Source organism: Scophthalmus maximus, chromosome 10, assembly GCF_022379125.1.
Source record: "Scophthalmus maximus strain ysfricsl-2021 chromosome 10, ASM2237912v1, whole genome shotgun sequence".
In the NCBI taxonomy this organism is placed as follows: domain Eukaryota; kingdom Metazoa; phylum Chordata; class Actinopteri; order Pleuronectiformes; family Scophthalmidae; genus Scophthalmus; species Scophthalmus maximus.
In genome coordinates this window covers 247,501-270,000 of record NC_061524.1, presented here as the reverse complement: position 1 = coordinate 270,000, position 22,500 = coordinate 247,501, and the positions used below count along the sequence as shown (strand labels likewise).

At 48.9% G+C, this 22,500-nt stretch overlaps 3 protein-coding genes and 2 long non-coding RNA genes across 15 annotated transcripts in view; 2 read left to right on the top strand and 3 right to left on the bottom strand.

The window, feature by feature from the left end:
- Positions 1-1,483, bottom strand: part of LOC124850730 — a 2,435-nt gene extending 952 nt beyond the window's left edge. The window contains exons 1-2 of the long non-coding RNA XR_007031524.1: positions 1,180-1,483; positions 1-200 (exon numbers count right to left, since the gene is read on the bottom strand). The exon at positions 1-200 is cut by the window's left edge and continues 952 nt beyond it. This is a non-coding gene — a long non-coding RNA (uncharacterized LOC124850730). The remainder of the gene's footprint in view (positions 201-1,179) is intronic.
- The window catches only part of ninl (ninein-like), a 16,861-nt gene extending 1,425 nt beyond the window's left edge, over positions 1-15,436 (top strand). For 3 of the 7 annotated variants that reach the window (XM_035606512.2, XM_035606513.2, XM_035606517.2), the window contains 27 exons: positions 1-164; positions 2,589-2,643; positions 3,054-3,181; positions 3,259-3,405; positions 4,161-4,337; positions 4,755-4,891; positions 4,994-5,134; positions 5,224-5,398; positions 5,580-5,690; positions 7,107-7,193; positions 7,538-7,688; positions 8,094-8,162; positions 8,373-8,479; positions 9,459-9,539; positions 9,669-9,799; positions 9,912-10,049; positions 10,197-11,474; positions 11,763-11,867; positions 12,059-12,128; positions 12,206-12,373; positions 12,493-12,609; positions 12,817-12,930; positions 13,017-13,124; positions 13,324-13,377; positions 13,450-13,629; positions 13,708-13,821; positions 14,294-15,436. The exon at positions 1-164 is cut by the window's left edge. In XM_035606512.2, coding sequence (XP_035462405.2) covers positions 1-164; positions 2,589-2,643; positions 3,054-3,181; positions 3,259-3,405; positions 4,161-4,337; positions 4,755-4,891; positions 4,994-5,134; positions 5,224-5,398; positions 5,580-5,690; positions 7,107-7,193; positions 7,538-7,688; positions 8,094-8,162; positions 8,373-8,479; positions 9,459-9,539; positions 9,669-9,799; positions 9,912-10,049; positions 10,197-11,474; positions 11,763-11,867; positions 12,059-12,128; positions 12,206-12,373; positions 12,493-12,609; positions 12,817-12,930; positions 13,017-13,124; positions 13,324-13,377; positions 13,450-13,629; positions 13,708-13,821; positions 14,294-14,578 — 4,592 coding nt within the window. In that variant the 3' untranslated portion in view covers positions 14,579-15,436. The remainder of the gene's footprint in view (positions 165-2,588; positions 2,644-3,053; positions 3,182-3,258; positions 3,406-4,160; positions 4,338-4,754; positions 4,892-4,993; positions 5,135-5,223; positions 5,399-5,579; positions 5,691-7,106; positions 7,194-7,537; positions 7,689-8,093; positions 8,163-8,372; positions 8,480-9,458; positions 9,540-9,668; positions 9,800-9,911; positions 10,050-10,196; positions 11,475-11,762; positions 11,868-12,058; positions 12,129-12,205; positions 12,374-12,492; positions 12,610-12,816; positions 12,931-13,016; positions 13,125-13,323; positions 13,378-13,449; positions 13,630-13,707; positions 13,822-14,293) is intronic. The other 4 variants (XM_035606514.2, XM_035606515.2, XM_035606516.2 and 1 more) reach the window with 4 other exon arrangements.
- LOC118284001 lies at positions 3,188-5,180 on the bottom strand. Its single transcript, XR_004784740.2, has 3 exons — positions 5,043-5,180; positions 4,128-4,292; positions 3,188-3,384 (listed from the first exon to the last, which is right to left on the bottom strand). It is a non-coding gene; the product is annotated as an uncharacterized LOC118284001 (long non-coding RNA).
- A 254-nt stretch (positions 15,437-15,690) lies between the features above and the next one.
- Positions 15,691-19,141, bottom strand: gins1 (GINS complex subunit 1 (Psf1 homolog)). Of its 2 annotated transcripts, none has more exons than XM_035606532.2 (7): positions 18,919-19,141; positions 18,358-18,422; positions 17,710-17,808; positions 16,329-16,419; positions 16,078-16,191; positions 15,930-16,004; positions 15,691-15,853 (listed from the first exon to the last, which is right to left on the bottom strand). In XM_035606532.2, the coding sequence occupies exons 1-7, from the start codon at positions 18,991-18,993 to the stop codon at positions 15,785-15,787; spliced, it is 588 nt and encodes a 195-aa protein (XP_035462425.1). In that variant the 5' UTR covers positions 18,994-19,141; the 3' UTR covers positions 15,691-15,784. The 2 variants fall into 2 exon arrangements, with proteins under 2 accessions (XP_035462425.1, XP_035462427.1); XM_035606534.2 differs by having other exon boundaries at positions 18,861-18,971.
- Positions 19,108-22,500, top strand: part of abhd12 (abhydrolase domain containing 12, lysophospholipase) — an 8,101-nt gene continuing 4,708 nt past the window's right edge. The window contains exons 1-2 of one of the 4 annotated variants that reach the window (XM_035606520.1): positions 19,108-19,251; positions 20,125-20,290. In XM_035606520.1, coding sequence (XP_035462413.1) covers positions 20,127-20,290 — 164 coding nt within the window. In that variant the 5' untranslated portion in view covers positions 19,108-19,251; positions 20,125-20,126. Of the gene's footprint in view, positions 19,252-19,338; positions 19,431-19,870; positions 20,291-22,500 lie in introns of those variants that run through there. The other 3 variants (XM_035606521.2, XM_035606523.2, XM_035606519.2) reach the window with 3 other exon arrangements.

The following is a 22,500-nucleotide window of genomic DNA, read 5'->3' as shown; positions in this document are numbered from 1 at the left end:
TGAAGGGAGCGAAGCGATACGGCCGACGCTCCCGTCCCGACGCCGACCCGCTGACCCGTGACTCCGAGGACTCTTCCCTGTCCAGAGCCGAGGCCGCGGACTCGTCTCCGGGCGGCGTCCGCAGAGCCAAGCTGAGACGCTCCACGTCTCTGGAGAGTGTCGAGGTGAGACACCGGAGTCTTCCTCTCTGGTTCCACCTGCTGTCAAATATTTATGGTTTTAACCAAATTGAATCAACGACTTAATTTTGAGCAGAGAAAAATAAATCTTCAGCCTCGTGGTTCGTGATTCTCAGTTTCATCCATGAAACATTCTACGATCCCTGAAGACACCTGGTGACCTTTGACCTGTGGATCTGTGGGAAAAAGGTGTCAAATATCCAGAAATGTATAGAAATGTTTCACAGCATCGACTGTAAAAACTCATCTCATCTCTAGACCATCTTCTGTCATGATGCTGTGACCTCTGACCTTTGACCTTTCCATTACTGCTGAGTGTGCTTAAGGAGTTGGGGGTTACAGCAGAGACTGAAACACAAACACACACACACACACAGAAAAAGGCTTGTGTATTGTCGTGCAGGCTGGGTGAGGTTCGTCTCAAATATCCTGAGGTTCAGTGATTCTACTGCAGTTCTGCTGCGGAGGCTGTGAATACCTGAGGAGGGGGGGGGAGGGATGGAGGAGGAGGAGGGGGAGGAGATGGAGGAGGGGGGAGGGAGGGAGGAGGAGGAGAAGGAGGGGGGGATGGAGGAGGAGGGGGGAGGAGATGGAGGGATGGAGGAGGGATGGAGGAGGAGGGGGGGAGGAGATGGAGGAGGGGGGAGAGATGGAGGAGGGATGGAGGAGGAGGGGGAGGGATGGAGGAGGGATGGAGGAGGAGGAGGAGGGGATGGAGGGGGAGGGGGAGGAGATGGAGGAGGGGGGAGGGAGGGAGGAGGAGGAGAAGGAGGGGGGGATGGAGGAGGAGGGGGGAGGAGATGGAGGGATGGAGGAGGAATGGAGGAGGAGGGGGGGAGGAGATGGAGGAGGGGGGAGAGATGGAGGAGGGATGGAGGAAGAGGGGGAGGGATGGAGGAGGGATGGAGGAGGGATGGAGGAAGAGGGGGAGGGATGGAGGAGGGATGGAGGAGGAGGAGGAGGGATGGAGGAGGGGATGGAGGGGGAGGGGGAGGTTTACCGGTTTTCGGGGCGTCGGAGGTTTTTCAGGAAGTGGGATCGTGAGGAATGCGGCTGCTGGCAGACGATGTGCTCTGGTTTGGCTGCAGCTCAAAGATGCTTCACTCCGTTTGAAAAGAGCAGCAGCTGGTTTTTATTCTTCATCGGGACGTCACCGTCACACTGACTCGTCTTCTGAGACACAAAGTCTGTCTGTCTGTCTGTCTGTCTGTCTGTCTGTCTGTCTGTCTCTCTCTGTCTGTTTGTCTGTCTGTCTGTCTGTCTGTCTGTCTGTCTCTCTGTCTCTCTGTCTGTCTGTCTGTCTGTCTGTCTGTCTGTCTGTCTGTCTGTCTGTCTGTCTGTCTGTCTGTCCGTCCGTCCGTCTCTCTGTCTGTCTGTCTCTCTGTCTGTCTGTCTGTCTGTCTGTCTGTCTCTCTGTCTGTCTGTCTGTCTGTCTGTCTGTCTGTCTGTCTCTCTGTCTGTCTGTCTGTCTGTCTGTCTGTCTGTCTGTCTCTCTGTCTGTCTGTCTGTCTGTCTGTCTGTCTGTCTGTCTGTCTGTCTGTCTGTCTGTCTGTCCGTCCGTCCGTCTCTCTGTCTGTCTGTCTCTCTGTCTGTCTGTCTGTCCGTCCGTCTGTCTGTCTGTCTCTCTGTCTGTCTGTCCGTCTTTCTGTCTCTCTGTCTGTCTGTCTGTCTCTCTGTCTGTCTGTCTCTCTCTCTCTGTCTGTCTCTCTGTCTGTCTGTCTGTCCGTCCGTCCGTCCGTCCGTCCGTCTGTCTGTCTCTCTGTCTGTCTGTCTGTCTGTCTCTCTCTCTGAAGTCGTTCTTATCTCTGATGTTTGTTAACGTGTTCATGTTCCTGATCACTTTGATTCTCATCAGTTATTTGATGATATAAAAACAGAACGTAATGATTGACAGCTGACACTGACTCATGATTGGTCGAGAGCATGTGTGGGCGGGGACTCGACACCACAGGATGTCACTGACGGCCCTGGTTCAGTTCCCCACAGGCGAGAGGGGCGGGTTCAACATGCTAAGCTTTTTAGCGTGACAACCGGGGGTCTGCACACACACAGACACACACACACACAATTTGTTCAGTCTGGCTGAAGTAATAACCGCTCAGGAATTCCTTCTGATCACTGTTTGGTATGTTGGCATTACTGCACACACACACACACACACACACACACACACACACACACACACACACACACACACACACACACACACACACACACACACACACACACACACACACACACACACACACACACACACACACACACACACACACACACACACACACTTCTCCCAGCATCCTGTGGTCTCACTCTTTCATAACTCCGAGCTGTTGGTTCAAACTAGTTTAACGGGCTGGTTAACACAGAAAGGGTCTGAGTGAATCAACGTCCTCCATGTTTTCTCTGCAGAGCCTGAAGTCGGACGACGAGGCCGGAAGTCAGAAGCCCGACTTTCAGTCTAAAGGTACTTCGTCCATCGCGAGCAGCACCGGTGTCACTCAACCTTTTGGTTCCTCTCGTGACCTGAGCTGTGAGAAGCTCGTGTGATTGGTTTGAGGTTCTGTGTCTGAACACGTCATTACAACCCTCCGCAGGTCACATCATCACTGGACTGTATTGAGAAAACACTCTATTATTTATATGTTAACAGTCTTTACGCTAAGCTAGGCTAGGTATTCCTTCTGTTTCCTGTCCTTGTGCTAAGCTAAAAAAGATGTTTCTTCCTGTTTCCAGTCTATATGCTAATCTACGCTAGCTCCTTCGGCCTGTTTCCGGTCTTTATACTAAGCTAAGCTAACAGCTGCTGACTGTATCATTCTGAACATGTGACACGAAGGGGATTTCTGTAACTGCTCCTCGTGTGTTTGTGCTCAGCAGCTCCTCTGCAGCAGGAGGAGGTGGAGGAGGGGGGGATGCCCGGAGGAGGAGGAGGTGGAGGAGGTGGCGGCCATGTTCTGACGGCTCTCTGTGATCACCTGGGCCTGCAGCAGCTCAACACTCAGGTGAGACTCCACCCATCATCAGGGTCAGATGTTGTTGTTGTTGCATTTGCGTTTGACCACTGACCTTTGACCTGCAGGAGCTGGACTCGCTGCTCAGGAAGTTGGACGCCGGCCTGGACGGCAGAGTCAGTATCAGGGACTTCCAGAAGGTTCTCTGTGGCTCCGCCCCCATCTCCTGCTCCACCCCCATACGAGCCGCTGACCTGCAGAGGGCGCCACTCAGGGTCAGACACACACACACACACACACACACACACACACCTCTTTCTATAGTTGTGAGGACACTCAGAGACATAATGTCTTCCCTAACATCACAAACAATGACTAAACATGAAGGGGATCCCAGACCTAAGTCTTGACCCTCAAACTGCCTGTGAATCAGTGAGGACCTGACACAGTGTCCAGCTAAATGATGCTGAGTTCCATACAACTCGTGGTGGAACCTCACACTTTGTTCCACCCCCTTGACTCTTTTTCATGTCTTCTCAAACCTGTGAACACAAACTGTAAAACCAGAAGCTCTGAACGCACCGTCACCTCTACTGACTAGCAGAGCTCCAATCAGGAGCAGCTGAGTGAGCAGCTGACTCAGGTGCTGCAGGTGAGCAGTCAGACAGACAGACAGACAGTCAGACACACAGTCAGACACACAGTCAGACATCATGTACTGCACCTCAGGTCTGATGTCGGGCTGCGGCCTGTTGACGTGGGTGAGGACAGACAGGCCGAGGACCAAGTTTCACACTCAGGTGAAGACGAATCAGAAACGAGAGTCAAGGTTTTTAAAACTTTAAAATGTTTGTGTTCAGATCTGCTGACGCTGGAATCAGGTTAATCCAGATTAAAGGTTACGACATCACAGGTCAGCTGGTTAGAGCCGCTTAGAGCTGTGTGTGTCTGAGTCTGTGTGTTCTGGATGTTCTGGATGTTCTGGATGTGGACTCACCTCTGACTCTGGGTCCTGGTCTTCATGTCTCAGTCTCTGTCTCTGTTGGAGGAGTGCTCAGTTCGCTCCACCTCGCCCTCCCTGCTGACGGCCACCGTGGGTCAGCGAGTCCTCAGTCGACTGGACGACGGCTCAGGATGCACCAGCCCCGAGCGGGTCATCGCCCTGTGGACCGAGGAGGGCATCAGGAACAGCCGGGACATCCTGCAGGTCAGTACAGACCAGGACAGGTCCAGGCCTCTGACTGGGACTGAGGCCTGTTTCAAATTCAATCATGTAGATCAGATACAGAGAAGGAGACAAGGAAATTTTTCTTTGTACAAACGTGTGAACGTAAAGAAAGTGATGAACGTGACCTGTGTGTGTTCGAGTGAACGGACATGAGGACCATTAGCATATTTACCCAGAAAGCATCTGGGTCACTGGATTCTGGTCCGGACTCACTGGTGTGTGTGGTTCGTTTTGTGCTCGTGTGCTTTGGCCTGATTGTGGCTCAGAACAGTTACAATGTGATGATTTTAAAGAAGATGTTTTGTTAGTTTTATGTTTTTACACGTTCCTTTGTCTAGAGATGAGACTGAACTATGATCAGATGAAGTTATTAAAACGATAATGCTCCCTCCTCAGACTCTGGACTTCCCTCTGGAGGAGCGTCTCAGTCTTGCCGACCTGACTCTGGCTCTGGACAACGAGTTGCTGGTCGGTGGCAACGGCCTCCAGCAGGCGGCGCTCATCTCCTACAAGAACGAGCTCCAGCACCTGCAGTAGGTCACAGTGTGAGAAGAGCGCCCCCTGCTGGAGGAGAGCACCTGGTCTCTGACACTGTGTGTGTGTGTGTGTGTGTGTGTGTGTGTGTGTGTGTGTAGGGTGGTGGCCGAGCAGGCCTGCTGCGAGCGGGACAAAGTGAGAGCAGACCTGGATCTGGCCAATCAGAGGAACCTAAAGCTGGTCAGGGAAGTGGACGACCATCACGTTACCACGGAGACGCTGAACCAGAGCAGGATCAGGTGGGAGGGGGGTCCATCTTTATATAGATCGTCTTTGTATACAGTCGCTGGTAGTCAGTGGTGTTGACGAGCCGCTCTGTGATTGGCAGGGAGCTGGAGCAGGACTTCCGTGATAGGCTGGCGTCTCTGCGCAGCCAGTCGGAGCAGGAGAACGAGGCCCAGCTGCAGCTTGCGGAGCGAGAGCGCTGCTCGCTGCAGGACGAGCTGCGGCTGCTCAGAGCGCAGGAGGCGGAGCTACAGGAGGACCTGTGCAGCGTCACGCAGGTGTGTACGCATCACTCACCTGCGCCACAAAGAATCAGCTCATCTTTCTTCCTGTTTACTTCCTTGTTGATCAGTGAGCAGCTGCTGCTGCACTGACTCAGACTGATGATCTCAATCTGAACAGATGTCAAAGTATATATGTGTTGATGTTGTTGTTGTTGTTGTCGTCGTTGTGGTTCAGGAGAACAGTCGACTGGAGGACGAGCTCAGTGTCGTGAAGCTGAAACTGACTGAAGCTCAGAGCTCAGTGAACAAACTGCACAGAGACATGGACCAACTGCTGCAGCACAAGGTGACGCTACAGACACAACAACAGACACACAACAACAGACACACATCAACATACACACATCAACAGACACACATCAACATACACACGTCAACAGACACACATCAAAAGACACACATCAACAGACACACATCAACAGACACACAACAACAGACACACAACAACAGACACACAACAACAGACACACAACAACAGACACACAACAACAGACACACGTCAACAGACACACATCAAAAGACACACATCAACAGACACACATCAACAGACACACGTCAACAGACACACATCAACATACACACGTCAACAGTCACACATCAAAAGACACACATCAAAAGACACATCAAAAGACACACATCAACAGACACACAACAACAGACACACATCAACAGACACGCATCAACAGACACACAACAACAGACACACAACAACAGACACACAACAACAGACACACAACAACAGACACACGTCAACAGACACACATCAAAAGACACACGTCAACAGACACACATCAAAAGACACACATCAAAAGACACACAACAACAGACACACATCAACAGACACGCATCAACAGACACACATCAACAGACACGCATCAACAGACACACAACAACAGACACACAACAACAGACCCACAACAACAGACACACAACAACAGACACACATCAACAGACACGCATCAATAGACACACAACAACAGACACGCATCAACAGACACGCAGCAACAGACACGCAGCAACAGACACACAACAACAGACACACGTCAACAGACACGCATCAACAGACACGCAGCAACAGACACACATCAACAGACACACATCAACATACACACGTCAACAGACACACATCAACATACACACGTCAACAGACACACATCAACAGACACACAACAACAGACACACATCAACAGACACACGTCAACATACACACGTCAACAGACACACATCAACAGACACACATCAAAAGATAAACAACAACAGACACACAACAACAGACACACATCAACAGACACACATCAACAACATCACTCATATACGACACCATGTGTAAAGTCAAAACAATCCCAACAACGAAGGAAGATTTTCAAAATAAGAGTTCCTCAGGAGAAATGATTGAAGTTTGTAAAAAATTGGCTGCTGTAAACGCCAATCAATAATAAATATCCACCACAGTTCCTACATAGATTTGTGTTTTAACTAGACACACACACACACACACACACACACACACACACACACACACACACACACACTCAGGTGTTGGGTGACTGATGAATCTTTGATGGACGTTTCTCATCTCATTCTTGCTCTCGTCCTCTCTTCGGCTCCTGACTTATTTTTCACTCGGACTTCTGACGAAGCTTTTTACTGATCGATCAATTGATCAATCAATTGATCGATTGTGTGTTGTGTTGATTGACAGTTTGGCGGTTTGGACCCGGCGAGCGGAGGCCTGAGTCACGAGGAGCGATACTCTGAAGTTGTCAGAGAACTGGAGCTGCAGTGCAGGGTGAGAGCGTGTGATCTTCACTGACCCTCTGCTCCTTTGTGATTTTTAATCATATATATATATATATATATTATAACACTCATTAAGTTTTATTGGGTTTTATTGGGCTAACCCTTGAATGATTTCTTTAAAATATATTCATCAGCTGATGTATCTGTATCATAATTTCTTTTTACAGTTTTACATATCTGAGTGTGTGTGGCTTTTATTTGTGTGTGTGTGTGTGTGTGTGTGTGTGTGTGTGTGTGTGTGTGTGTGTGTGTGTGTGTGTGTGTGTGTGTGTGTGTGTGTGTGTGTGTGTGTGTGTGTGTGTGTGTGTGTGTGCGTGTGCGTGTTGTGTTCAGGAGCTGCAGGACAGAAACGATGAGCTGAGCTCGGAGCTGCTGAAGAGTCAGAAGAGAGACAGGAAGTCCAGAAGATCTGCAGGAGACGCAAACGATGCAACCGCGCTAAGCTGGACTGAACCACACACTGTCAACACCGTGTTAGACTCTGGTAACACAACTAAACACACACACACACACACACACACAAGATGATGCTGGGGCGGAGTCAGGGGCAGAGCTGGGGGCGGAGCTATGCTCAAAATAAAATCCTCTTGAGACAAAAAATCAAACAACACTTAAGAAACAGTCAGGAGAGACTGGATCTGAGTTCCTGTAGAGCAGGTCTGACATGGACACGCCCACCACACACACAAACACAGACACAGACACACACACTCCTCCAGTTGTTAGAGTGGAGTGTGTGTTTGTGTGTGTGTCTTATCATGTCTCACAGTGGGTCTTTGTCTGTCTCTCTCTCTCTTTCTCACACACACACACACTCGTGACCTCTGACCTTTGTTTTTGTGTCCTTGTTGTGTCACAGTTGACAGTTTGTGTGTCTGTGTTTGTGCAGATGACTCGGACATGAAGCGTCGCTCGTCTCCTCTGGTGAAGAAGAAATTGCAGCTGCCCGAGGACACGGGTGAGACACACACACACACACACACACACACACACACACACGCCAGTGTAAAGTGTAACGTGTAACGCGCATATGTGTGTGTGTGTGTGTGTGTGTGTGTGTGTGTGTGTGTGTGTGTGTGTGTGTGTGTGTGTGTGTGTGTGTGTGTGTGTGTGTGTGTGTGTGTGTGTGTGTGTGTGTGTGTGTGTGTGTGTGTGTGTGTGTGTGTAGTTGTCTCTGGTCCCGGCGTCAGTATCCAGACTGAACTGGCTCTGGAGCAGCTGAAACACAATCACAACCAGGAGCTGCAGCAGCTGCACATCCAGCTGGACACACAGGTAACACAACGACTACACAACTACTACACAACATTAACAACAACTACACAACATCCATCTGGACACACAGGTAACACAACGACTACACAACATTAACAACAACTACACAACATCCATCTGGACACACAAGTAACACAACGACTACACAACATTAACAACAACTACACAACATCCATCTGGACACACAGGTAACACAACGACTACACAACATTAACAACAACTACACAACATCCATCTGGACACACAGGTAACACAACGACTACACAACATTAACAACAACTACACAACATCCATCTGGACACACAGGTAACACAACGACTACACAACTACTACACAACATTAACAACAACTACACAACATCCATCTGGACACACAGGTAACACAACGACTACACAACTACTACACAACATTAACAACAACTACACAACATCCATCTGGACACACAGGTAACACAACGACTACACAACATTAACAACAACTACACAACATCCATCTGGACACACAGGTAACACAACGACTACACAACTACTACACAACATTAACAACAACTACACAACATCCATCTGGACACACAGGTAACACAACGACTACACAACTACTACACAACATTAACAACAACTACACAACATCCATCTGGACACACAGGTAACACAACGACTACACAACTACTACACAACATTAACAACAACTACACAACATCCAACGGGACACACAGGTAACACAACGACTACACAACTACTACACAACATTAACAACAACTACACAACATCCAACGGGACACACAGGTAACACAACGACTACACAACAAGTGGTCATAGATTTATTGATTATAGATGTGAATTTGTCTCATGAATTTATTAATGATATGAATGTAGGTTCATTTAAAACTAACGCACAAACATCAACATGAAGGAAATTATGGATTTATAATTATAATAATAGTTAATCATTCTAATAATAATTAGACATTTGTCGTCAGGTGAACTACTACGAGCGAAGTCTGGAGCTGATGAGGCAGAGTATGGAGGTGGAGCGAAAAGACATCGCTCAGGTCTTCAAGGTAGCAACACACGTATATAAATAGATGTTTAATATACGTATATAATATTTATTTAATTTAGATTATAACAGAAGAAATGATGGACAATACAACACGTGTTGTTGACTCGTCTGTTGACTCGTGTGTCAGCTGGAGATCAGTGAACTGGAGGAGAACAAGGCTCAGGCGGAGCAGCAGGTGAAGCAGTTGAAGGAAACTCTGGAGAAACTGCAGACTGAGATCCAACATGGAGGAGGGTGGGGCAGCGAGCAGGAGCGCAGGTGAGGAGACTAAACAAAGAAGAAGAGTTAGATTCATTCTACTTAAAATAAATAACTTGAGATTATTTGAGTGTCACAGCGTCTGACTGATCTGACGGGGCTCTTTTCCCAGGGTGCAGTGGGAGAGGGCGGAGCTGGAGCAGAACTTTGCCCGAGAGATCGGTAATCTGGTCCATAAACTGAGTGCCGAGAAGGACCAGCTGGAGGCGGAGCTGCAGCTGAAGCTGGACCAGGAAGTGATGCTGGTCAGGTACGTGGTGATGATGTCACAGGAGCTGGGGGTTCACCTGGACGTTGACATGGTGTAATAATAATGTCTATCAGTGAAAATGTTTAAAATAAAAATATTGATAATTGGCGAAACGTGAGAAACATCATCGATCGTTGACGTGAGCAGGGAGGAGTCAGAGCAGCATGCCGAGGCTCAGCGCCGCCTCCTCCGCCAGGAGCAGAGAGGAATGTGGGAGAAAAGGCTCGTCCAGTCAGAGCAGCAGGTCCGTCAGCTGGAGGAGCAGGTTCGGAGCGCCACCCTGCTGACCGGCCAATCAGAGGCCTGTCTGGAGGAGGTGAGCAGGCACTGTGGTCAGTTAGAGGATGACCTTGACGCTTCTCGTGGGCGGAGCTCTGAGCTGGAGGCGCGGCTGCAGGAGGCCTGCGCTCAGCTGGAGGAGAGCGTCGGCTTCCTGTCATCTCACGATGTTCTGAGTCGACGCCTGGCGGCGGAGAAGAGCTCGGTGGAGGCGGAGCTACAGCACGCGAGGACCAGAGAGGAGCTCCACGGTCACGTGACTCGGCTGGAGGAGGAGCTGGGAAACGTCCGGTCTGCATCCGACAGCGTCCTGCGGGATCGCCTCTCCAACGCCTTTGTCCAGCTGCAGGCTCAGGTCCGAGCCCGGGACCAGACCATTGCCGCCCTCGGGGCGGAGCTGCTGAACATGCAGGACGCCACGAGGACCAGAGCCGCTGAACTGGACTCGTTAAAGACGGACCGCGCCCGGCTGATCCAGGATCTGAAGGACCAGGCAATGGCCGTGGACAATCTGCAGCTGCAGCTGGATGGAGTCTCCGAGGAGTTGGACCGGAGGAAGAGCGGCGAGGACAAGCTGCAGGAGGTTTTGGAGCAGGAGCAGACCAGAACCTCGCAGCTCCAGTCCAATCTGGATGAGGAGCAGGAAGCTGTCTGTCGTCTGAGCCAGGAGAACGGCAGCTACGCACGACTGGCCGACCAGCTCTCCACCCAGATCGTAGAGATGGAGGAGGAGATCTCCGCCCTCAGAGACCACCTCCGAGACCTCAGCTCCCAGCTCAATGGCACCGCTGACCTGGTCCTGGACCTCCGGAGGCAGCTCACCTCCAGAACCAGTGTGGTGGACCGTCTCCGGGCCGAGGTGGCAGACGGCGGAGATCTCATTCGGCAAACCAAGTCCTCGTCTGAGATGCTGAGCGGCGACGTTTGTCGGCTTACTGAGCGGCTGCAGGCCCAGGACGCAGAGCTTGACCGGGCCCGGGAGCAGGTCCGCGGGCTGCAGCAGGACCTGCAGGACTCCAGGGCCCGGCTGAGGTCGTCGGAGGAAGAGTTTGAGGATGAGAAGAGGAATATGAGGCGTCAGCTGCTGGAGCTGGAGCAGCTGGTTCTGGCTCTGGAGGAGGTGATGGACCCGTCGGGTCCACGCAGGTTTGTGGAGCATGAGACCGACTAACTCCACCGGCTGCGACTAATCGCGTGACTCCGTTTCATATCCCACAATGCACTGCTGCAGGCTCCGGTCTGATTGGCTCTAACATCTCTAACTGAATGAAAACATCTAAACGCATGTCACTAATCTACTGTTTCAAACTGATTCAGACCAGAACCAGAACCTGCTCAGACCTGGAATCATTTACATCGACGGAAGTTTAATGATCTTTTTCTGATGGTCTGTAACTGTATCGGTTCTGATCCGTGTCATGGTGTCGGCTGCAGGACTAGGCTGGAGGAGGTCCGGTCGGAGAACGGCGCCCTGCAGGAGCGACTCAGCGTCCTGCAGCAGGAAGTCCAGAACCTGGAAGACGACGTCGCCAAGAAGAGGTGAGAGAGCGCGAAGGAGGCGGAGTCAAGAAAGTCCAGCTCTGAGTGCAGCGGCGCCCCCTGCAGCCTCAGATGGTCATTACCTCCGTTTGTCTATGTTGCTGCTGTTTGATGAACGTGACACATGAATCAATGTGTTCATCAGTATATGATTGAATATGTTGAGTAACGACGTGACTCTTGTGTGTCAGGAGGAAACTGGACGAGACGCAGCGAGAACACGAGCGGAGCAGAGAAGAAGAAGAGCGTCTGATCAGAGAGGTGAGGCGGCGTGGAGACGTGGAGCGACGTCTCACTATGACCTGAAGACGTCTGATCTCTGTGATGCTTCTCCTCAGAACTCCAGATGTCGAGAGGAGGTTCTGGTTCTGAGCAGCAGGAACCTGCAGCTGAGCAACGACAACGCAGAGCTGAGCGCCCGTCTCCGTGGAGACCAGGAGTCGGTCCGGATGCTGCAGGAGCGCCTGGCGACCGTCTCCAAGGAGCAGGAGGAGGAGAGAGCTACGGTGAGAGAGCTGGTCCTCTTCACACCTGATCCTGTTCACAACTGGTGCTGTCTGTTGTGTTTGAAACGTGATGTTTATGACATCGTCCTAGTCTCTGATTGGCTGACGGTGTGTTTCAGGTGCGGCGGCTGCAGGAGGCGGCGACGCAGCAGGGGAGAGAGAAGCTGCAGCAGCAGACGTCGTGGTCGCAGGAGAAACAGCTTATTGAGACAGAGCTGAGCTCCTACAAGGAACAGGTACGATTCACACCTGCTTGCCTGGGACGCCGCCTCGAACACGCCATCGTCTCGTACACGCCATTGTCTCGTTCACGCAAAGTTCACACCAAGTTCACGACGTCAAATCTTGAATCCTCTCGCTCATGTTTTCTCAAAATGTCCGATTTTCCTGCGGTGGCTCCTCCCACTGCCTCTGACGTCATCTCTCGGTCACTGTGTTCTCAGTTGGTTCGCTTGGCGGGGCTGGAGGAGGAGCTTAGCACCGTGACCTTCAAATTGCAGCGGTCAGAGGAGGACAAGGTCAAACTGCTGCGAGAGGCCGATGCCCGGAACGACAAGGTCACGACGGTGACGCACAGATCACAGCACCAATCACAGCACCAATCACAGGCTGACTACGCCCCCTCTGCTCCTCCCCCCCTCAGGTGGCATTTGCGCTCGCACTGCATTCGGGGGCCGTCGGCGTGGAGAAGCTGGGCCACGCCCAGGAAGTGACAGAGCTGCAGAGGAAGCTGCAGGAAGCACAGGCCAAGGTCCGAACCAGGAAGTGACATCACAGACAAACACTTCTATTGAAACATTTAAATAAAAGTTTTCATGTCGACCAGCTGATCAAAAAAAATTATATTATATAGACCCTCACCTCTGTCTCCTCCTCCACCTCCTCTTCCTCCTCTTCTTCTCCCTGACCTGTGACCCTCAACCTCTGACCATGTGACTGCTTGTGTTCAGCTGGCGGCGCTGACCAAGGTGCAGGTGGATCTGAGGACGCAGGCGGAGGAGCAGGTAAGAACCTCACGCTCTGACCTTCACCTCTGACCTGTGACATCACATTAACCCCTCGCACTCGTCCCACAGGCGGCGCGGGCTGACTCCGCACTCGGCCTGTTGCACGTGCAGCAGGCGGCGCGGCAGCAGCAAGCGGGTGATGGCCGCCAGGTGGAGCAGCTGCAGCGCCTCCTGCTGGAGGGGCAGCGCCGCAGTCAGACACTGGAGGACACGTTGAAACTTCAGGCCCAACAGAGCAGCGTCATGCAGGTACACACACACACAACACACACACACACACACACAGGTGAAACCAGATTCAGAACGAAAGGTCCGTGTTGTGTTCAGGAACAGTACGAGAAGGCGGCAGCGTCCCTGCGGCAGCGGACCGAGGATCTGGAGACGAAGCTGAACGGAGTCCGTTCGGTTCTGCAGGAGAAAGTCCAGCAGCTCAAAGATCAGGTCCGTCTTCAATCAGGTCATCGTTCAGAAACAACGTCTGAACTGAATCAATATAACAAACTCAGACATCAGAATTAAACCAAATATTATTTACACTTAGTTTAGATTAGATAGTTCATATTTATTTAATTGCTGAAATACAAAGTGTTTCTACAGTTTCAAAGAATTTTTCTTTTTAAACAAACAGTTTATGTAAAGATTTTATTTTTTATTTCAGGAATAATGTTTAAATATTTTGAGAAAAGTAGTTTTTTAAAGAACAAAGTCAAAATGTGATGAAAACGTCTTATTTCGAGTAAAACTAATATTCACACTTAAAGTTGTAATTTTAGAAATATTCTTAAAATAAATTAATGTCTGGAATTTAAAATAAAAACGTTTTATTTCGTACGATAGAAAACGATAGACATTTGAGGGGGAACCAGCACATGATTGATTATTACATTTTCTGTCGATGGACTTATTGTTGCAGGCGTGCGTGCGTGTGTGTGACTGCATCATTTCTCATGAATCATCAGCATCAGAATCACGTGACCTTTGGCCTCTGATTATTCCTCGTGTGCAGCTGACGAAAAACGCCAAGTCGAGCTCGCTGCTGAAGGACGTGTACGTGGAGAACGCTCAGCTGATGGCGGCGCTGCAGGTCACCGAGCAGCGGCAGAAGAAGGCAGAGAAGAAGAACGTGGCGCTGGAGGAGAAGGTCGGCGCCCTCAACAAGCTGCTGAGGGAGATCGTCCCCGCGGCACTCGCCACGTAGCCGCCGCACGGAAAACCTGTGGCCAATCGGCAGCTGCTCTGAGATCAGTTCCACTGAAGCAGCTTCTACATTCAGGGGGCGTGGTTAGCCTAGCTTAGCACAAAGACTGAAAGCAGGTGGAAACTGTTAGCCCAGCTAAAAAAAATCAGTGTTGGAAGAAGTCACAATTTTCTCGAACAAATGAAGTAAAAATAAAAAAATACATCAGTTTATTAGTGAATATTAGATGTAAAATGATACAGGGGAAAACAACTATATTTGAATATATAGTTGTGATATTTGAGAAAATGTGGAATAAATGATCTGTCAGCTGAAAAATGAAGTCGTCACCACAACAAACGTGAACCTTAAAGTATCTTCACTTTTTCATGTTAAATAATTTTTATATTTTTTTATAACTTTTTCTTGTAAAGTTTTGACCTTATGTTAAATACTGTGACCTTTGTATGTTTGAATTATGGAAACTTTTTTAATTAAGACGTGAAGTATTTTTTTCGAAACGCTTTATACTTTCAACTGCTTGTGGGTGTGGTCTCTTTGAGTCATCTCTGTTCTCGCCTGTGACATGTTCGACACACGCACGCAGGTGCTCTTAAGTATTTCAGTCATGAAGGTATCAAGTTATATTATTTTATGTATGTTGTCAGTGTCAGTGAGTCTCATTTTGACGGTCTGCAGCAGCTGCTCATCACGTAGTTTCAGTCTGTTTTTCCCTCAGAGTGAAACCTGTCCTCCACTCTGCTCTTTGACATCATTGTGTTTTTATCTTCCAGTTTCATGTAAAAGTTTAATGATCCACGTTTGTTTCCTGTTCACGTCGCTGCAGATGAAGAATAAAAGATTTTCATTAAATCCAAAGCGACTGATGGATGAATTATTTTATCTTCGTGACCTGTACTGGAGCCAGCCACCAGGGGGCGACCAGGATGATTTGGCTTCAGTCATGCTGAACTGGAAACACGTTAGTTGCTCTGTAGTTGTGAGGACACTACCTGGTTCTGAACTGATCAATAACCGTAGATCTGATCGCTGATCCTTCAGGTGTGTGTTAGTTGATTCTTCAGCTTCTAATTCGTTAGATTCACAATGTTGTGACACAAACTGACGAGTCGTTTAGAAAAACAGTTTTAATTTGTATCGATTCATCAACATCACTCAGCTGATTTAAACTCTCCAGCTCGCCGCTCTCTGGCTCCTCCCCCTCCCTCAGGACATGACGTGCTCCAGGACGCCCTGACGAATCAGCTGCTCACATTTCCACCGCGGCAGGAAGTGCTGAGGACACAGACATACGGTGACGTGAGTGTGTGGACCAGACGAGTGGAGGCGTCTAAGCTTCTGAGGTTCTCACCTGACTGTTCTTCTTCAGCAGAATCACTGTTCCATCGTCGATTTCAAACTCTCCGTGGTCCTTTAAACACCTCACCTGAAACACACGTGAAGGTGTCAGAGTCACGAGGTCGGACTGCAGCTGGAGGTCAGAGGTCGGAGCGTCTTACCTCGATGTAGAGACTCTTCGGAGGCTTCATGTCCTGAGTGATGTCCAGACCGTCTGCACCCAGAGAACGCATGAACGACGCCAGAGACTTTTTATACTGACTGAACCACTGCAGCTGCAACACACACACACACGCAGATTTTGAATAACCTGGATCCTACATTTCCCATAATACATCTGTACAGTTCTGTTCATTGCAGCCTGGTGAGGTTGTCGTGTTTGTGTGGATCATGTTCACTTCCTTTAACTCACCTCTTCCGCACACATGTGGAATCGAACGTTGGCGGGCAGCACGCTGCCGTACTCCCAGCGCAGAGCTCGGATCCTCAGCAAGCGGTCGTACCTGAGGGGGCGGAGTCAGAGATGACTGATCAATAATTAATAATAATAAGGATTTCTGATCAATCGGTTGATGGATTCAGCTGCAGGCAGCTGGTTGACGTGTTTCTGAGTGTGTGACGTGTCAGTGGTTACAAGTAGGTGTCAGTACTGACAGTACTGACAGGTAGGAGTCAGTAGGTGTCAGTACTGACAGGTAGGAGTCAGTAGGTGTTAGTACTGACAGGTAGAAGTCAGTAGGAGTCAGTAGGTGTTCGTACTGACAGGTAGAAGTCAGTAGGAGTCAGTAGGTGTTAGTACTGACAGGTAGAAGTCAGTAGGAGTCAGTACTGACAGGTAGGAGTCAGTAGGTGTTAGTACTGACAGGTAGAAGTCAGTAGGTGTTAGTACTGACAGGTATGAGTCAGTAGGTTTCAGTACTGACAGGTAGGAGTCAGTAGGTGTTAGTACTGACAGGTAGGAGTCAGTAGGAGTCAGTAGGTGTTAGTACTGACAGGTAGAAGTCAGTAGGAGTCAGTACTGACAGGTAGAAGTCAGTAGGAGTCAGTACTGACAGGTAGGAGTCAGTAGGAGTCAGTAGGTGTTAGTACTGACAGGTAGGAGTCAGTAGGAGTCAGTACTGACAGGTAGAAGTCAGTAGGAGTCAGTACTGACAGGTAGGAGTCAGTAGAAGTCAGTAGGAGTCAGTACTGACAGGTAGGAGTCAGTAGGTGTTAGTACTGACAGGTAGAAGTCAGTAGGTGTTAGTACTGACAGGTAGGAGTCGGTAAGTCTTAGTACTGACAGGTAGAAGTCAGTAGGAGTCAGTACTGACAGGTAGAAGTCAGTAGGAATCAGTAGGTGTTAGTACTGACAGGTAGAAGTCAGTAGGTGTCAGTACTGACAGGTAGAAGTCAGTAGGTGTCAGTACTGACAGTTAGGAGTCAGTAGGAGTCAGTAGGTGTTAGTACTGACAGGTTGAAGTCAGTAGGAGTCAGTACTGACAGGTAGGAGTCAGTAGGAGTCAGTACTGACAGGTAGGAGTCAGTAGGTGTTAGTACTGACAGGTAGAAGTCCGTAGGAGTCAGTAGGTGTCAGTACTGACAGGAAGGAGTCAGTAGGAATCAGTAGGTGTTAGTACTGACAGGTAGAAGTTAGTAGGTGTCAGTACTGACAGGTAGGAGTCAGTAGGTGTCAGTACTGACAGGAAGGAGTCAGTAGGAATCAGTAGGAGTCAGTACTGACAGGTAGGAGTCAGTAGGTGTCAATACTGACAGGTAGGAGTCAGTAGGTGTCAGTAGGTGTCAGTACTGACAGGTAGGCGGCGACGCAGCGCTGGTTCCTCAGCAGGCAGCAGTGACGCAATTTGATAGAAGGGATCAGCTCCGCTCGACCGTCGGACTTCGCCTCGTTACTGAAACGAACGTATGGCATCAGTGATTTAACATCAGATCAACTTGAGTTATATATACATCCGCTGATTCTTTTGACAATGGAAAATATGTAAATAAACATAGATCCGCCCCCTGGTGGCTGGCTGCAGCACAGGTCATAAGCCCCCTCCCTGTTAGCATTTGGATTTTGCTTTAAAAAATGACAAATTATCACTGAATTTGAAAATCACATAAACTTGTTTCAGCTCTGAACTTGTTGATGAATAATTTAACTGGACAAGTTAAACATTCACTATAAATATATATAAATTTATTTTTATTGCTATAAATATAAATGTAATTCGTTATCATGAACTTTTTCTTACACGAGGCTCCGTCATATTTAAAAACCTCAGAATAATAAAGAAATTAGCAAAAAAATATTTTGATTATTGTCTCTTGTTCTGATGTAATTATTAATATTAACAACAATAACACAACGACATGAGGTCAATCTTTCACTGAGCGGAAATGTAATTATTACATTAATACATTAACCAATAAACATAACCAGTGAGGAGAAGACTCACACGTCGCTCTGGTTCTGTTCGTACAGAGACTCCATCTCCTGCAGAATCTGCCTCAGCCCGTCCTCCTGAGAACAGAACCACACAGTCACACAGAACATATAGAACCAAACAGAACATACAGAACAACTGAACCACACACACACACACACACGAGCCTCATGTCTCTTACACTTTTACAAAGTTTATCTCCAAAGTCATTTGTATTTTTACGACCGAACTCAAACTTCTGCTGACCTGGTGTTTCACGATCAGAACCGTGTTCCGGTTGGAATATGATCATGAACATGATGGACACACTCGTGCTAACATTAGCAACATTAGCATTAGTTCAGTGAGTAACAAACAAGTAGCACGAGTAGTCAGTTTCACACACGTGACGGTTGTTTGGTTGGAGCCGAAAAGTAAAACAGTTTCTAGTTTATGTAAATATATGTTGATATTATTCATTAGAAAAGTATGTTTCTATAAATAAGCAAGAGACTTTTAAATACAGAGTTTTTTACATGGAGCTCGCTGGTTCCGGACCACCGAGCCTGGTGGAGGTTCACCGGAGGGACTCACGTTAAACGCGGGCAGCTGTCCGTCGCTCATCCGCTGAAGTTCCCGGATCAACTCGATCGCTTTTTCACAAAACATCTTTAAAACTCCTACAAATAATAAACTGGAACTTTATTCGGTCATGAACTTCCGGTTCCGACTGCGCATGACCGCGCCTCCGTTTGGCGCTAAATCTGGAGCTCGGTCTTATTATGATCACGTGACGGGAAGACGTGAGATCCGGAAGCCGCTGTGGGACAAACATCATCGAGACGCGTCACCGCGAACATCTTAAAACAGCTGGACTGAACCGGAGCGGGATGTTGTGATGCCGCTGCTCCTCCTGCAGCCTCTCAGGTGAATCGTGACGGTGATGATGAACGTTAAAGGGACGTTTTTGCCGCTGAAACGTCACAGTTTTTAAACCCCGCAGGTATTTCCGGTTAGCAACAGCGGGTAAAAATAAACCGGTCCGACAGCTTTGACCGGCGGCGGAGAGAGAACCGGTGGCCGGGACGAATTCCGGGCCCGGGTCGGTGTGTTGGTATCAACAGTCTTTGATTGTAGAATATTAGAGTTTGTGTGCGTCGCCTCTCGGTGACGCAGATTAGCTGATTAGCTTCGCCGCTAACGTTACTCTTTAATGTTCCGTTCAAGGACACCGGGAAAAAACGATCAATGGAATGTTTACTCTTGAGACGTTTGGAGAACTGACAGTCGACACCGGAATCATTAGTCCACTAAAGACAATAAAGCAAACAGCATGAAACTGAAAAATCTAAATTCATCTATTCAGATGATAGACCATTGCATCTTTTATGATTCATAGACGAAACAATTAATCAAAAGATCGTCGATGAGGAAGAAGAACTGCGGTTCTGCTCTGAAGTGAAGGGTCTGTTAGTTGTGAAAGTGTCACATTTAAAATCATGATATTGAATTTCTATAAAAACCGTTTTTCTTTTGGTTGTCGTTGCTCCGACGCTCCCCGGAGGGCCGTGGATGCATCGCGGTGAGACCACATGCCTGTGTCTGCGGCCTGTGATTGGCCGCAGCAGCTCGGTGCGCGTCTGAGCACCGAGCTGCTGGAGGCGCATCGGGGACTCGGCTCCGTCCTCAGGCGCTCACCGCTCCGTCACCGGCAGGACACCGGCAGGACACCGGCCTCCCCCCGCCGACCGGCCCGTCGCTTCTGTGTCGTTAACACTCGGTTTCCTTTATCGTCTCCAGTGATGCGAAAGCGGAATAACTCGCTGACTCCGGAGCTTGACGGCGGCTCCCTGCTCGACAGAGACCCGGACCTGAAGCAGCGTCCCGGCGGGAGAGCAGAGGGGCCCGCAGCCGGAGACCACCGGGGCCCGGCGGAGGAGCGGACAATGGGCAAACCGTTCAGGAGGTAAGGCGACCCGGGACCCGGGACCCGGGTGTGTCTGCACCTCGACTCTCTGTCCTCTTTACTCACGTGACATCACAACAGCATGATGGAAACAGGTTTAGACAAAAACTAAAATAATCGAGAATCAAAGTAATTAATAATTAAGAACATTTTAACAGATGTCTGATGTGTTTACTGTCCAGTCATGTCATCGGATGTGAACTGGATGTGAACTGCCCCCCCCCCACACACACATACACACACACACACACACACACACACACACACACACACACACACATACATACACACACACACACACACACACACACACACACACACACACACACATACACACACACACACACACACACACACACACACACACACACACACACACACACACACACACACACACACACACACACACACACACACACACATACATACATACATACATACATACATACATACATACACACACACACACACACACACACACACACACACACACACACACACACACACACAAATATAGACATACACACATACACACACACACAGACACACACACACATACACACACACACAAATATAGACAGACACACACACACACACACACACACACACAGACACACACACACACACGCACACACACACACATACACACACACACGCACACACACACACACATACATACACACACACACACACACATACACACACACCGCCTGCAGGTTAAACTGGACAGAAACAGATTAATTGCAAACTGAACACGTGGACAGTTTATTAAATATGAATCGGTTTACAAAAACTGTAGTTTTGACACTGACTGTAGTCACTTTGTGCTCCGCCCACACAGACTCACTCTTTTTTTACAGTATTATTTTCATAGATTTAATGAGGATCATGTCGCATGAAGACGCTGCGTTTACCTACAGGGTCCTTGAAGGTAGCACCAGAGGTCACAGGACCAGCAGGAAGTGATCACTTCTGTCTCCACTCTGACCTCAGCGCTCGCCGGTCGAGGTTTCAGTTCCTCGTCAGAATAATCCGCAGCGTGTCCATCAGGTTAACTCTTCTTCTCTGCTCTAATCCTGGTCAGATTACAGCAGGTTCACCTGCTGACACACCACACTGTAAATAACAGCACACTGTAAACAACAGCACACTGTAAATAACAGCACACTGTAAACAACAGCACACTGTAAATAACAGCACACTGTAAACAACAGCACACTGTAAACAACAGCACACTGTAAATAACAGCACACTGTAAACAACAGCACACTGTAAACAACAGCACACTGTAAATAACAGCACACTGTAAACAACAGCACACTGTAAACAACAATCAGAACACAGATTATTAAATTATGTCATCAGATTAATTAGATGGATTTTATTTGTTAAAAAAAATTGTCAGTGGTTCCTGAGACAGTGGTCAGTCACATGATCGTGAGCAGGAAGTGACATCACTCAGGTCATCAAGTCGTTCTCTGAACAGTGAAAGAAGAAGTCAGCTCTGTTTGACGAGTCAGCGTCTCGGATCCCAGGCTCCTGACCCCTGACCCTTGACCTCTGACCAGACAGTTCTCTTCATTGAGACACGAGGTCGTCCTTTAGTGTCCAGATTTATACAACATGAAACTTTCTGAATGACCTCGTATCATTAATGTTTTGATATAGGTGTGGAGCCCCGCCCACATCGAGGCCCCGCCCATACATGCTCTCGACCAATCCTGAGTCTGTTGACTGATGAAAATCCAAGTAATCAGAAACATGAACACGTGATGAGAACGACCTCCGGTATATCTCATGGTCTCAGGTTCGGACAGTGAGACGGCGGATCTTGTTCCTGTTCCTGACCTGGTGTCTGGTGTCAGGAGAGAAACTTTAACTCTGAAAGGAAACTTCACATTTTAACATTTTGCTTGGGACGGACGGAGAGACAGACAGACACAGACAGACAGACAGACACACAGACACACAGACACACAGACACACAGACACACACACACACACAGACAGACACAGACACACACACACACAGACAGACACACACAGACACACAGACACACACAGACACAGACAGACAGACACACACAGACAGACACACACAGACACACAGACAGAGAGACACTGAACCACAGCGACATGAAGCTGAACCACCACCCCCCCACCTCTCTGCGGCAGGTTCTCCTCTGTGACCTTCAGCAGGCAGCCTGACA

What these genes read in the sequence shown, in the direction of transcription:
- gins1 (XM_035606532.2), bottom strand. Translation starts at nt 18,993, where the DNA reads ATGTTTTGTGAAAAAGCGATCGAGTTGATCCGGGAACTTCAGCGGATG. An exon ending in TCCACATGTGTGCGGAAGAG is followed by an intron (nt 16,192 to 16,328) that starts GTGAGTTAAAGG and finishes TGTGTGTTGCAG; the next exon opens with CTGCAGTGGTTCAGTCAGTA. An exon ending in CGAAGAGTCTCTACATCGAG is followed by an intron (nt 16,005 to 16,077) that starts GTAAGACGCTCC and finishes CGTGTGTTTCAG; the next exon opens with GTGAGGTGTTTAAAGGACCA.